At 40.9% G+C, this 15,680-nt stretch overlaps 1 protein-coding gene across 1 annotated transcript; it reads right to left on the bottom strand.

The window, feature by feature from the left end:
• Positions 1–4,894: 4,894 nt before the first annotated feature.
• Positions 4,895–13,061, bottom strand: NDUFA12 (NADH:ubiquinone oxidoreductase subunit A12). The gene is made up of 4 exons (XM_079993491.1): positions 12,902–13,061; positions 10,858–10,940; positions 9,771–9,858; positions 4,895–5,889 (listed from the first exon to the last, which is right to left on the bottom strand). The coding sequence occupies exons 1-4, from the start codon at positions 12,988–12,990 to the stop codon at positions 5,709–5,711; spliced, it is 441 nt and encodes a 146-aa protein (XP_079849617.1). The 5' UTR covers positions 12,991–13,061; the 3' UTR covers positions 4,895–5,708.
• Positions 13,062–15,680: the final 2,619 nt, after the last annotated feature.

Below are 15,680 nucleotides of genomic sequence, written 5' to 3'. Positions count from 1 at the left end.
CACCTTTGCACTGAGCTCGTACCGCTTGGATTATCCTTTTTATTTTCTAGAACATGTTTTCAACCTTTTCAGACCTGGGACCCACTTTTAGCCCCAAAATGCATTTGGGGCGACACCTCATTCATTTTTTTATGTATTTGCAGAATGGTAATGCTACTGTTGATATACTTTAGGTCAGCTTTCAACTCAGTAATGGGTCCCAACCAACCATTTGTAGACCAATGTTCTAGGAACCAAACTATCCCCGAATCCATTCATTGCCTTTGTCTGGAAACTCAATTGAACAAACAGTGATCTACAGAATATGACAGCTGAATATGACAGCATATGACAGCTAAAATTCCATGTGGTAGAGCCTTCATTTGTCTGAAGGTAATCATCCTTAAAATTCAACGAGTCAAGAAGAAATTAAGCATCATTAACTCAAAATAGATGGTGCTTTCCTTGTGCCCTACTTAGCTGCAGCTAGCTAGATGATGATTCAGTATTCCTTTAACCAAGGTCTAATTCATTCGCTCTATATATTTATGACATGATTGCTCACCAGGCTGAGCATACTATAGTGAACACCTTTGCATTTTGAGAGTCAGTAGGAGCCACTGGTGCTGTGATGACTATGAATTTGAAAGAACAAAACACAGCTCACAGTGCAATCCTAACTATAGCTACTCAGGATTCAGGTAGGTAGCCATGTTGGTCTGACACAGTCGAATTAAAAAATAGTCCAGTAGCACCTTAGAGACCAACTAAGTTAGTTCTGGGTATAAGATTTTGTGGGCATGAACACTTCTTCAGATGCCATATCTGAAGAAGTGTGCATGCACACGAAAGCTTATACCCAGAACAAACTTAGTTGGTCTCTAAGGTGCTACTGGACTATTTTTAATTATAGCTACTCAAGAGTCCTACTGAATTAAATAGGGCTTACTCCCAGGGAAGTGGACCAAGCTTTGGGCTGACCTGGGAGTAAGTCCCATTGAATTCAATCAGACTTACTTCTAGACATGGTTAGGATTGCGCTGTCAGTCAGGAACTCAATGGATGAATCCTCCAAAAGGCCAGTATCATGGCAATTAATTCTGCTTCTGACAAGTGGATTGATTGGCTTCTGCCTGTCAGTTTGTCACAAAGTCCCAGCTGTCTGAAGCTGCTTAATGTTGACTCTTTTAAGAATATATCTTAAAGCCAATATATCTTAGAGCCAATATATCTTTTCCCTGTCCTGTATCACAGTGAGAAAAAGCTGCATTTGGAGGTGGTGGTGGGAAACTAAATAAACTGATTTAGCCTGCAGCTGCTAAACCAGCATCATTGCAATCCTTTTGTTCTCCAGTCATCTTCTATATAACCTTTAGAAGACATCTGAAGTCAGCCCTGTATAGGGAAGCTTTTTAATGTGTAATGCCTTATTATGTTTTTATATGGGTTGCAAACCACCCAGAGTGGCTGGGGCAATCCAGTCGGCTGGGCGGGGTACGAATAACAATAACAATAACAATAACAATAACATCATCATCATTATTCTGCTCACTCCCATCTACAAAAAGAATTACTGGATATGCAAGTCAGGTAACTTGTGTGTGACAGATTGAAAAAGTAAAAAATAAAATACGATTTGCAATAAAAAGCAGGCTCAAGCAGAACCAAATAAGACTGCCTGTGGAAGGAGCCACAGACACTTGTATTGCTTTTGCTTGCTAAAGCTAAGCAGATCTGCGTGCAGTTAGTACTTAGATAGGTAGCTGGCCAGGAACTCTTTTTCACTTTGAGTCTCATTATGGAACAAAAAACTGGATATAACAAATTACATGCATGTCTCTTTGACAAAGCAAATATTTTCAGAAGGTTAAAGTGTGACTACAAGGAACAAATGAGGTTTACTTGTGTTAGCAAGATTTTGCCATATTTTAGGACCCATGTGAAAAGCAAGCAGTGGCCCCAGAATTAAAGTTTGTAATTTATTACAGGAATCAATCAAAAATGACTTCAATATGCTTTGAATGACAGACTATGGATTAACATTCATGACTAGATTGAAAAACTGAATAGGTATAAACTAGGAGCTATTTGGGACGCAGGTGGCGCTGTGGGTTAAAGCCTCAGCGCCTAGGACTTGCCGATCGAAAGGTCGGCGGTTCGAATCCCTGCGGCGGGGTGCACTCCCGCTGCTCGGTCCCAGCGCCTGCCAACCTAGCAGTTCGAAAGCACCTCCGGGTGCAAGTAGATAAATAGGGACCGCTTACCAGCGGGAAGGTAAACGGCGTTTCCGTGTGCGGCTCTGGCTCGCCAGAGCAGCGATGTCACGCTGGCCACGTGACCCGGAAGTGTCTCCGGACAGCGCTGGCCCCTGGCCTCTTAAGTGAGATGGGCGCACAACCCCAGAGTCTGTCAAGACTGGCCCGTACGGGCAGGGGTACCTTTACCTTTACCTTTAGGAGCTATTTGGATGGACCCAGGACTAAGTCTCTATTTAATAATGGTCACTTACCTCAAAGTTGATGATACAGGAATCTCCTTACAGAATTCTATGGGCACATTTCTCCCATTTTCTGTAGAACTGTTTTCTGAAACCATAATCAGCAACTGAGAATTGTTTTTCAGTACAAGAAGTGACTTATGAGCACTTAACTCCATTGCATGCACATACCTCCTGAATGTCAGAATGGGTGTGACAGGGAAGGAGGTGCAGAAGGCCAAGGTATGAAGACTTTGGAAGCGAATGTCATACTGCTGGTACTTTGGGCTCCCATTCAAGAGAGAAGTATATAGATGTTGAAAGTGAGGGATGAGCTAAAAGCAGAAATAGGACTCTGCCTTCAAGTGAGCAAGGACTTCATCCTGGAAAAGGTTTTCGCTGCATCTACCTTTTATGAGCGCATTACTCAATAAAGTAATGACATTAAAGGGCAGTTAACACACACATACCCTGTTTCTGTTCCACTCTATTGTCTAAGTATTCTGCTGTTCTGAGCAAACAGATACAGAATCATTCATACCTGGTTTATGGTGCTTAATTATACAGTGTGATTAAATGCAAATTGTGCACAATAAATAAAGGAATATTTGGACAGAGAAAAATAAACCGTTGTTCAGTACCGCAGTGTCAGTACAGATGCACAGAAAAATGGTAAAAGCTTAAACTGTAGAACAGCTGATAAAAAGGATGGATTACTGGAACTCTTAAGCCTAGTGTGAAAAAACACTTGGGCTTCAAAGAATGTAATTTATAGGGCAACACAAAAAAATAATAGAATGTATTTAAGTGAACATTTGGGCATGCATGCACTTCCATCCAATTAATTGTCCAACTAGAAAACTGGTTGTATGCAGAAGGCAAGTCAAAGTATGGAGAAAAAGTTGCAAACGGATCAGGACCATTTCAGTCATTACAGATCACTGTGGATTGGACACATGAGAATTAGAAGTGAAAACAGTTTTGAGTTCCCATTAGATGACTCATCAGGCTTAGTGGGAAAAGATACACGGCTTTTAAATGACTTTAAATGTTGTCACCCCCACCCCTGACTTCATGCCTTTTTACTGTTCCCTACATGCCTCCCATCTCTCTTTCATCTGTTGCTATTCCTGACACTATTTGCAGAAAAAGATATCATTTCTTAGATGTGTGGAAAGAAATAGCATACTTAGTATTTTAAATATTAATTATGCCATCCAGAGACCTTCTTTTGGTAGCTTCTGTTGGGGGGAAAACATGAGCGCTGCTTAACTTTTATAAGGTTTTGAGCCTGTAAGGCAACTTTACATCATCATCTCATTAGAAATGTACCATAGCAGCGAGGTGTGAAAAATGGAAAGCAGGAAAACCCACTTATGAATTCAGTCGAGGGCCTCAGGCAAGTCAGTTCTCTCCGCTAAAGTATCAGGATAGTAATGTCCTGGTTGACATGGAAGTGCCAAGGATTACTGAGATAATGTATAATAATGTCCCAAGAGTGCTAGAAAATCATTATTGGTTGGATACAGATCTGTAATGAGCAGAGTTCTGCTGAGAGTGGAGAAAGGGAGGTCTTTTTCACCTGTTTCTCCCTCCCTTGCAAAGCTTCTGTAAAAGGTTTTGGTCCTATCATGGGCAAAATCCTCCCCTTCTTCCTGCAGGGATCCTCTGCTAGATTCCAAATCCTTCTATTCACAGATGGAGCATATTTGGATCCAGCCCTATATAAAAGAGGAATATATTTTTTCATTTACTTTTTATGCTGGTTCAAGTTACAAAGATGCCCAGGCATTTTTTCTTCAGTTTGGAGGAAAGCTGCATATCTGCTCTCACTTTATGAGATATTCTCTCTTATGTGGTGTTCTCTCTTCCCTGCAGTGGAGAAATGTGATTATAGCCAAGAACTGCCTGTGCACTGGAACCACAAGATACGTTTCATCAGTTGCTGATGCCCAAATAAGCTTGCCTTTGAAATCCCAAGGTATTGCAGCTGTTTGGCAAGGCCAGTATAGCTACCACCATTCCATATTTTCTTGCATTTTGAAATGTGTTCCTTGCCTCCTAGCACCACTTCCAGTCTATTCTTTCACCTGGATGACATGAGTTTTTGTTGAAATGTTCCTATCATTTAGCAGTAGAATCCTTGGGTTTTCCAATGAAACCTTCATACTAGCTATGTGAGATCATCAGCACCTTAAATTACAGTAGGAGTTCAAAATACTCCAGAGAGTAATTTGTAGCAGGAAAGATTTAAATAGACCTGAACTAAGTGCAGGGATAATTGTTAGCATGCACATACCTAAATAGAGAGAAGCTGTGGAGCATGGCACTGAAAACTGAACACGATGTATGTAGGACTGAGTATACTTTTTTTTAGTGCAAAAGTTTATTACTGAATTTTAAAGGGAGCTCATGTAAGGTTAAGATTCAAGGCACATCTGATTTTTAGCTTAGTTTATTAGCCACTATGGTACACCCTGGCAAAGGCCAACCATTACACTGGTCAATTTTGATGCAAAAACTACCCCCGGTAAGTGGGCTATGACAGTAGCACATGCCTAAAACTTACCAGCTTCACTAACACATGGATAAGAAAAGCTGATTGCTCATAAATTTGGCAGTTTCTTCTTTTTTGACTCTCAAAGGACATGAATAATTTGCAGTTCTCAATACTCTGCACTGCATTTTTATCACAGTATGAAACATTCATATGTTCCTAAGATCATCCTATCAATGATATATGGTAAGAAGCCATAGTAACAGCTTTTTTTCACTCTCTTTATTCAGAAATAAAACTTGTATGTTCCAAATAATGAGAGGATAATCATGGATCATTACTATCCATACTAAAATAAGTTAGATAAAATAATGTGGCGGGGGACTGTGGATGGTTTAATAAACTTCTGCAGAACATAATCAGAGTGCCAGCTGTGTTAATAGGTAGAAGGTCATCAAATTATTGTGTAAGTTGTTGCATCTGTTAAGTGGACTTTTATCAACAAAAGCTTATGCCATAGTACATTTTCTGGTTTTAAAGATTCAGACTCTTACTTCTACGAAAAGATATTTTATACACAACTGCTGTCTGACAGATTATTGCATATTCTGCCATCTGCTACTCACTAGTTCTCTTCTCATCAATATTTCTGATTTCAGAAGGTTTCTGATCAAAGACTTTTATTTTAAAAACTGAAGAAAGCTACAGTTCACATTGTAGGTCTAATGCTTCGCAGATCACCATATTCCTTTCTTTTCACTTGCTAGGTGTAGAAGGTGGGACCCACTCTTGTATCTTCTTACGGGTGGTAGAAAATGGTACATACTGTCTAGGAGTACCACTTAAATTCATTTTATGATTCTCCCAAATGAATTTACGAGGCACTGGAGGGTGTGTAGTTGGAGGGTCTTCTGTCATACAGTGAAGCCAACGATGCCTTATGGGGGGGAAAACAACACACACACAAACATACACAAACAACTGATAAATATGTTGTCCTAATAGCCCCTGAAGCATATATGCACAGTTTCAAAAGCAAGCCATGTTTGATGGACAAAAGTTACACTGCATGAACCATTTTGAACAGCTACATTTCAAGAAGTTTGATCATGCAGATTCTGTTAGATTTATTGTTTGCAGAAGCATGTTTCCTAACTGTTTTTAAGACGTTTATTTTTAATTGTGTTATTTTATCACTGATGTGTTTGCTGCCCTTGACTCCTTTGGGAAGAAGAGTGGGACATAAATCTAATAAATAAATATGCCAGAAAATGATATATTTATTATCAGAAAATTAGTATTCTACTACAGACAAGTAGGTGTCGCAAAAAAGAGTGTTGCCCCAACGGAACAAAGGCAGGTGCAATCCATTTGTGTCATGGGCACACAAAAGGGTGATCCAGGAGGTGCTCCTATAACTATGTGGGTGGTCCTTCTTATTGGACTCTACAAGCAATACCAAAAAGATAGCTGCTATCATCAACTACAACTGGGTAATCACTGCTGCTGCTGCTGCTGCTGGTGGAGGTGGTGGTGGTATCTGAAGCCAAGCTCTCATTACCTCCCTGTCCAAAGTGTATGGGTACTATCAAAAGCTGGCAGCATTATGCATCCTACTGAATGCAATGGAGTTACAATAGGACTCTCTGTGAGTACTTCCTTACACAGCATTACTTGCAATAATGCTCTTTTGGAGGCAATCAGTTTCCTAGATTCATTTCAACTGCGGTTTAGATTTGGTTTTGTAAAGAAACTGCTTTGATGACCATGTATGATGCCCTTTGTTGGGGGGGGGGAGAGAGACACAGGGTAATGTGTCCCTGTTAATTCTCCTTGACCCCTCAGTGGCTTTTGATACCATTTAACATGGTATCCTTCTGGAATGGCTGTCCGAGTTGTGGGTGTGTGGCACTGCTTTCTGGTAGTTCTGGTCCTACCTGAATGGTCATTTTAAAAGGGTGATGCTGGGGGAGTTTTGTTTGACCCCATGAAGCCTTCACTGCAGGGTTCCTCAGGGTTCAGTGTTATCCCCCATACTGTTTAACATCTACATGAAACCACCGAGTGAAATATCTGAAGTTTTGGAGTACAGTGTAAGCAATATGCTGATGGCACCCAGCTCTACTTCCCCTTTACATCTGCAGGTGTGGCAGTGGATATGCTGGACTGATATCTTGCCTCAGTAATGGATAAAATGAGAGCCAATAAAATGAAGCTCAATACAGAGATGACTGATGCACTGTACATGGGTGGTTCCTTAGACCAGATGGATAGTGGCTGGCCTGCTCTTGATGTGATTACACTACCACTGAAGGAACAGGTATGCAGCTTGGGGGCTACTTCTGAATCCACTGCTGTTGCTTGAGGCTCAGGTGGCCTCAGTGGCACAGAGTACCTTCCATCAGGTTTGGCTGGTAGCCCATCTGTGCCCCTATCTGGACAGCCTAACTTCTGTTGTCTATGCTCTGGTAACCTCCAGGTTAGATTACTACCTTGCCTTATACGCGGGGCTGCATCTGAAGGCAGTTCAGTGAGAAATTGCAGTGACTGCAGAATTCAGCAGCCAGGTTGCTCACCAGGGCAAACGGCTCAGGACCACAATACCTCAAGGAATGCCTCTACCCACACGAACCATCCCAGATCCTGTGATCATCATCTGAGACGCTTCTTCATGTGCCTTCCCACACAAGGGATCCGGAGGGCAGCATCACAAGAATGGGCCTTTTCTGTGGTAGCTCCCTGCTTGTGGAATGTTCTCCCCAGGGAGGCTTTTTGCTGCCTTCATTAGATATCTTTAGACACCAAGCAAAACATTCCTCTTCTCCACAGCCTTTGGGCTGATTAAACAATCATTAAAATGTGCTGGGGAATTGTTTTATTGCTTTGTTTCTATTATGTATGTATGTTGTGGTTTTATACTGTAACCCATCTCGTGTACTTCAGGTGAAGTTCACCTGTAATAATAATAATAATAATTATTATTATTATTATTATTATTATTATTATTTCACGTAAATCCTATATGAAGAAATAAACCATTAAAAATGATCCAACAGGTTTCAAGAGCTATAAAAGGCTGCATATAATCTCTCATGCACATTTTACATTATTATTATTTGGCTACCTGCAACTCAGGAGTACACTATCACTATGCACACAACCTCCTTACCATTCACTGACACCTCTAGAAGTAAGCATCATATTTCCCCATACATCCTCATAGCATACACAGAGTGAAATAATTGTAAGACTGGACCCATCTGTTCGATAAATGACTTTTTCCCATAGTAAGTGACCCAACAGTAACAAGTATAGCAAGATTAGTGCATACTGTGAGAATGTTGTTGGCACTGGGCAACTAATTCAAGTAATCACTAAAATAATATTTAGATCAATTGTTTTGAGTGCTGCAAATATCTGATGAGTTAAAAAATGCAACTTCCTGAAAACACATTTTCAGTAAGCTTACAATTGTGTTAATTGGGGTGGAAATGACAGAGGAACTCAGCTGTCACTAAAACCAGGACAGTTACAGTATGTTTGTTTCTCACTGTTCAACCATCTTGACAAGGTTACTTGTGACCATACTAGATCTCTACATGTGGATTGACCCCTCTTCCCCACCGTCAATGCAAATAAAAGATAATTCATTTGGAATGTGAACATCCAACTTCATAACTATACACAGAATATACCGTATTGGCTCGAATATAAGCTGCACCTTTAAAATTCAAGGGGAAGAAAGAAAAAAAGATAATACCTGACTATAAGCCGCTCCCTTAAAATTGGGTTACGAGCTGAAAATCGCTGCGGTTGGTAGAATTGTAACTCCGAGCCAATTTAAGCCTTTGAACTTGCAAGCCCACAAAAGTTACCGTACAACTTTTGCAAGCCCACAAAAGTTACCGTACAATTGCTAAAATCGCAAGTTGCTACAATTCCGCAGGCACTCACACCCGTAAATAGCAAATCAACAGTCTCAAGCTCGCAAATCAGCAATAAAACATTTTTGGTTCTGTTTTACTGTATGTCTGTTTCAGCAGCAATATCATAAAAGCCAATTTTTCTAAGGTCGCAAACTTAAGGCGCACTTTAACTTTTCACAGTCAGAATTTGGAAAAAAAGTGTGGCTTATATTCGGGCCAATATGGTACTTTCAGTAAGATTGTTTTTTCTAAAAACCAAATGTCTTTTAAATGTCACTTCACAACTCTACTTATTCCAGCAAGACTGTTCCAGAGAAAGTGGTATGGAGACTGATACTAACAGGCACAATTCAAAAACTGCCATGACCAGCAGTCTATGCCTAGTAGGGCTTTGGTCGTACAATTCTTGAGCATCATCATAGTGAAACATAATGTGTATCATTAAATTAGGTAGTACTGCAAGAGGGGTGACCTAGAGACTAGCGATGACCAACCTGTGGTCTGCCAGATGGTGCTGAACTACAACCACCATCTTCCCTGGCTACAGACAGGCTGGCTAAGGCTGATGGGAGTTTAGACTCCAAAAGCAACTACACATCAGCCACCCCTCATCTAAGCACATCTTCAGTTTTCAGACAGAAAGCATGCATTTACCATAATGTCCCTTTCAAACAGAAGAGTGGTGCCTGATCTATGCTCTATCCTGGAACTGGTGAAGTACTTTTGCTGGCAGAAGATTAGGGGATGATGTGCCGTTAAGAGGATTAAATTTTCATTTCCTTGCTTTTGCGTGTCAGCCTCAGATAAGTTGGTTCGTTTTGAGGTTAACTGTTTCACAAGGTTAATACAACATATAATCACAGAAATGCATGCAGTAAACTAGCTGGTTTACCATTCAGGGGGCACCATGCTTCCATCCATTTCCCAGAATGTGTTCTTGCCATTCATTTCATTAGTATATATAACCCACCTATGGCGACCTTAAATAGGAAGATAAGTAAACATTTACAAATTATATTCAACTAAACCAAGAAGTGAAGCATAGATTTATGAAATTTTATTAGTTATAAAAAGGCTGTACTCACCCACCACCACCCCACACACAATTCCAATTTTGTGAAGTTAAAATTCTGTGCTCACATTTAATTATTGTGCCTGCAAGATTCTCACATTTAACAAATACACTTTTGGGAAAGGACTGGTTTGGCAGAAGGCATGGAAGGAGTAAACCGAGGGAGTAAGGCTTTGTTGATAAGAATCCACATTGGGACCACCTCACATATATGTTTTTTCCCTACACAATGTAGGATGATGAAGTGTCTATGTGGTCACTTGTGAAGAGCTTAGTTTACTAAAAACATGTAGACCGGAAAGGTGAAGAGTATATGGTCTGAAGGAAACCAAAATTATCTAATACATTTGCATCTAACAAGTTACTGTGTTATTTCCCACATCAAAATTATTTTTGTGAAGGGAAAAGGTCACACATGAAGGGACCTCAGAGAGACAAGCAGCATATGTGGGACAGTGCACATTAATTTCCATTAATGTAATGTTTAATAAAAACCCGCAAAATAACCCAGTTACTAAACCCTCAAAGTAGCCTCTCTTCCTTGCAATTCGGATTAATTTTAGCAATCCAAGTGTTGAGACTGGAAAAGGGGTCTTAATATTCTAAGTAATGAGTCTGCAAATATAGTGATATCAAAAAGATGACCCTCACTACTACTCCCTGAACACCATCTGCTTTCTCTGTTTCTTCACATCTGTGTACCAGTGCAAAAAGATGCTATATTTATAAGCATAAATCCAAGTTCCTGTTGTGACAACACCTCACTAGGACGTCTTACTGTTATATCCTCCTACTTGACACCAACAATTACTTAGAGCTGACTAAATTGTAATCACACTGAAGAAGTGTAAATTAGCCTAGCTTTTTCAGAAGATTAAATTCAAATTACTGAAGTATATCCACTTACCAAAAAAATATCTTTTGTCTTCATAGTATTTGTTTCCATATTTATCAACACCTACTAGTGCGCCGGTCTTCAGTTCATTGACCCTGCAGGTTTCCAAAAACAGAAGTAGTAAAATTACCCAATACTGAACGAATTTAAATATGAGGAGCTGTTGTTGCTCCATGGTGGAGCACTTTGAATGCAGAAGATCACACATTCAGTCCTTGCCATTGCCAGGTAGGGTTGGGACGTACCATTGAACTAGATGGCCCTATAGTCTCACTTTGTGGAAGGAAACGTTAGAAATTCTATTCAGCTGTCAGTGGTCCTAAAAGTCAAGAGACCAGAAGCAATCTCAGCTTCAACTCTAATTACTAAAACTGAAAAGACAGTCATTTTGCACTTAATGAGCATGAATTATTGCATAACGTGCTTCATGAACAATTGTATATGGCCAGTGTTAGAAATTCCCCAGGAGTACAGAATAAGTAAAATGGGATGGGAACATGAGGATGCGTGCAAACCCAAACCCAATGTCCCTGGGCTGGTCTTCAGATAAGTGTAAAGGAATGAAGAGGGTTTTTAAGTGTGTGTACTTGGATGCCCTTAGAAATGCTCCCCACAACTGGAAACCCTGATAATCTAAGGTTCCCACTCACTGGAAGAGTTTCTATGTGTAATCAACCAAAGTTGATCAAAACCCCTTTTCAAGCTTTATTGCTAACTTTGCAGAGCTCTGAATGTAAGACTTGTGTGCATGCTTCCCTGCCTGCCCCAATTACTAATCACATTTTCAGGCAAATGCCTGAAAATGGTTTAGGACTATGTTATAATTTCCAGAAAGGCAGCAGTGTTCATCTGTTGCAGCAAAAACACTGAATAATTTTTTGGAACCTTGAAAACCAACAAATTTATTATGGTATAAGCATTCATAAACTATAGTATGGGCTTAGCCAGGATTTTTGTTAGGGGGGCAGGCCTTTTGTTGGGGGGGCAGAACCTCCGTTAGCTATGTATTCTTATTTATTTTTATTGATTTAGGGGGGCATCTCCCCCTCCCTGCCCCACCTTGGCTACACCCATGGACTCCAGTCCGCTTCATAAAATGCACCTGACTGACTGTAATCTGAGAAAGCGAATGCCATAAGACTATTGTAGGAATATATACAAAATTAAGAAAACTAATTATAAAAAGTTATGTATGGAATCATGCAAGCTATTTCTGACTATGTATGTATAAATAACTTGTATAATTGAACTTTTCCTTGACTGTTTTACTCTTGTTGTCTCCACAAGCACGATAGACTAAGAATTATAACCAGCCACTTTCTTTATTCCTTTAGTGCATTGTTATGCATGCAGTTTTAAAAAAAATTGTCTGGAATTTAAACTTTATTTAAAAAATAAAGCCTATGATAGAGAGAGCCAAGATGTTCTGCCTCACAGGGTTGTAGTGGTAGGGAAGGGGGAAATGGAGCAAGATAAACAAATAACCCCAACTTTTCGGCTTAAAAACTGCCCAGCAAGACATCTACAGAATTTCCTTCCACGGAAACAAGTTCACTAACTGGACGCAGGGCATTTTCCCCACCAAGGGCCACTTCATTGGTTTAGTGGGGGGAAAAACAAAACAGCTCTGCCGAGTTCAGCAGGACTTACTGCTAGGAATACTAAAGACAACCGTAGGATGTACCGGACTCAAGTGTCAAAACAGCCCAGAAAATGAAAAGTCCGCTTTGCTATCTAGCCAATAACAAGCTTTCCAATCCGGACAGCCCTCCTTTCCCTTTCCCGAAATGACCCCGCTTCAGAAAAGGTCCCCCAACTGGTCCACCTTGATGCCCTCGACGGAGTCTGGGCTGCCTGCTGGTCTCTGGGGATCCGGGAAGGTCTAGAGAAGCGGAGGAGACCCATTTCCACGCCAACCAGAGACAGCGACCTCCTCCTCCTCCTCCTCCTCCTGCTGCCCATTACCAAGGTGACCCTCGAGCGCAAGCAGCCGCTCCTCTCCCAGCCTGCCCTCACAAGCCGACGCGCACGGCGGAGGGGCCGAGCCATTCTTTACCTCAGCAGCTGAAACACGGCCCCGCGAATGCCGCCGTGACCCCCGAGCTGCTGCAGCGCCCTCCTCATCACCTGCACGTACTCCGCCATCTTCCCCGAGGCCCAGAGCGGCCCGCCGCCTCCTTCCCTCCGCTGCAGGACGGCGTCTGCGCAGCCGGGGCAGGAGGCTCCTCCTCCTCCGACTCCAGTCGCAGAGAAGCAGATGAAACTAGCGAAGGAGGAGGCGGGAGAGCCTGGAGCCCCGCAGGTGGGAAGGAGGCGGCCGCTTCTTGCTCTCAGGGAATTGATCGCCGGTTTGTTGTGCTTCCTGAGAAGTGCATCCTACTGGGCTCCAGGGGAATGGCTCCCAGGCATTTACGTATAAGCTAAACAAACTATATAGCTTAGGGCCCCACTCTCTTGGGGGCCTCCCAAAAATTATGAGTCTTTGTAAATTGAATTTCTCAAGGAATTTGTTATTGCCAGATGCCAATGTGTTTGCATTATTAAGTTTGTTATGAATAAAAAATCATTTTAAGTTAGAGCTTAATAATTATTTCACTGTTAATATACCTCCTCTTAATTGTATTTCAGTTCAACAATAACTTTGATGAAATACATATTTTGTTATGTGCAAATAGCTTTAGATACCTATTAGGTCCATAAATTACCATATAGCATATATTCAACACCAAAAACAGCGACAATTTATTGTTGACAAAGGACAGCTGGCCATATAAAGGGCCCCATTACCTTCAATAGCTTAGGGCCTCATCAAACCTAAATCCCCTGCTCCCAGGTAAATGTGTGTGTGTTTATGACTGCTTTTTGTCTGGGGGGGCAGGGGGACACATACCGCTAAACATTTTGTGAATCAAAGTTTGGCCTCATTGTGGGGCAGTATTTCAATATAAGTAGGAAAATGAGCGCACAACCCTAGAGTCTGTCAAGACTGGCCCGTACAGGCAGGGGTACCTTTACCTTTACCTTTTTAGGAAAATGAGAGTACCCCTAAACGTTCTTTTAAAGAAAAAAAGCACCGTGTATATCTATAAATATATTTACACACAGACACACAAATAACTCAGGGGGGCTCTCTTCTAAGTAAACATGCATTCGTGTGGGTTGCAGACTGTGTATTCAAAACCACAAAACCCCTGCACACAATAAAGTAGAAGCACTGCCATGCGACCCCACCCCCACTCGCCATGCCCCCCTCCACCTCTTTCCCACCTTTCTACCTAATGTAACACTAATGCCTCTACAAATGAAACTGATCTCTGAGCTAGAACTCCTTCGAGACCCGAGGACCAACAAAGAGGGCTACCAACAAAATCGGCAGAGAGAAACTGACAGAGATTTAAAGGCCTCAGATGTGAGGAATCCAGGCTAAAAACTGTTTTTGTGGACATGGGGACATTGGGAAGGGACAGAAACCGGGGCGGGGGGGGAATTAAAAAAAAAATGTTTATGACCTTTGTGTTTGATTATTATGACCTATGTTTAAGATAAAAGGGAAATTCGTGGAAGGAATTTGAGTCGACCTTAGAAAAGGATTTAATATTTATAAGAAAATTGGATAAGTAAAATCTGGCCAAGTAATAAGAATTAAGTATTTCTTTAAAAATATATATATATATAATAATAATATGTAAAGGATGAGAGATATGAACTTGCTGAGCTAATTTAATTGAATTAGGATGTATGAAGGGGGGGGTGGGGGGAGGTCAAGAACTGGGGTTAGGAAAGTAAGGATATGAAACTTTATATGTGTTGTCTTTGTATGTGTGTGTGTGTCTGTGTTTAAAATGTGAAAACTCAATAAAAATTTTATAAAAAAAAAAACAAATGAAACTGATCTATAGAAAATGTAACTTGAAAAAAGAGACATTGGACATACTTTTGTAAACCAATAAATCTTTAATAAAAAGAAAAATGGGGGGGGGACCAAACGGAAGAGTTAACTTCAGCGATATAGACTGCGTTCAAACTTTCCAAGATACTAATCCGGCACGAATGAGTCCAAACCTTGACTTTCTGTTCAAATATAACTATTTAGAGCATTGGTTCCCAACCTTTATTTGACCATGCCCCACCTACACATCTCTAAAATCCTGATGCCTCCCCCCCCCCCATGACATATAATTCTTCTTATTCAAAAAGTGAACTCCTATTCACGTGGAAGACTAAAAGGCTATTAACTGTTAACAACTCATTCTCAAATTGCTCCCCTTAAAAATAAAATTGCCTCCCTGTGGGGGGGGGGTGCTCTACGTTGGGATCCACAGATTTAGAAGATTTGGGGGAGGAACTCCCACTGTATTTTGATGTCGGTGTCAACAGATATCCTGACCTAAAAGAGAAAGGGTTGAGATTGTTGCAAGTGATGGTGGGGAGATGCTACACAGACACGCTGAAGGGGTGCTAGGAAGCCTAAGACAGATCCATGGGACTCTCCTGTCACTGGAGGGTGGAAGTCCTGCTCTATAAGTGACATGAGAGGCGTGTAAAGTTTTTCTCCTCTCTTGAACATTCAACTGAGCTGAACGCTGAAACAGTCAGGACTGATAAAAGAAAGGACTTCACACAGGATATAGTTAAAGTACGGAATGCACTCTCCCCAGGAAGCTTTGATGGCGACCAACCTGGATGGCTTGCTTTATTTTTTAAAATTATATCCCGCTATTTGCCATTTAGGTTTCAAAGCGGTTTAAAGCAATTAAATAGACAACATAGAAACTTTAAAACATAAATTAAACCTTCAGAATTTGAAACTCCAAGAATTTAAATTCTCAAATTAA

This window comes from Podarcis cretensis (assembly GCF_951804945.1).
Source record: "Podarcis cretensis genome assembly, chromosome: 10".
NCBI lineage: Eukaryota > Metazoa > Chordata > Lepidosauria > Squamata > Lacertidae > Podarcis > Podarcis cretensis.
The sequence above is the reverse complement of the archived record's forward strand: the minus strand, read 5'-3'. Positions and strand labels throughout refer to the sequence as shown.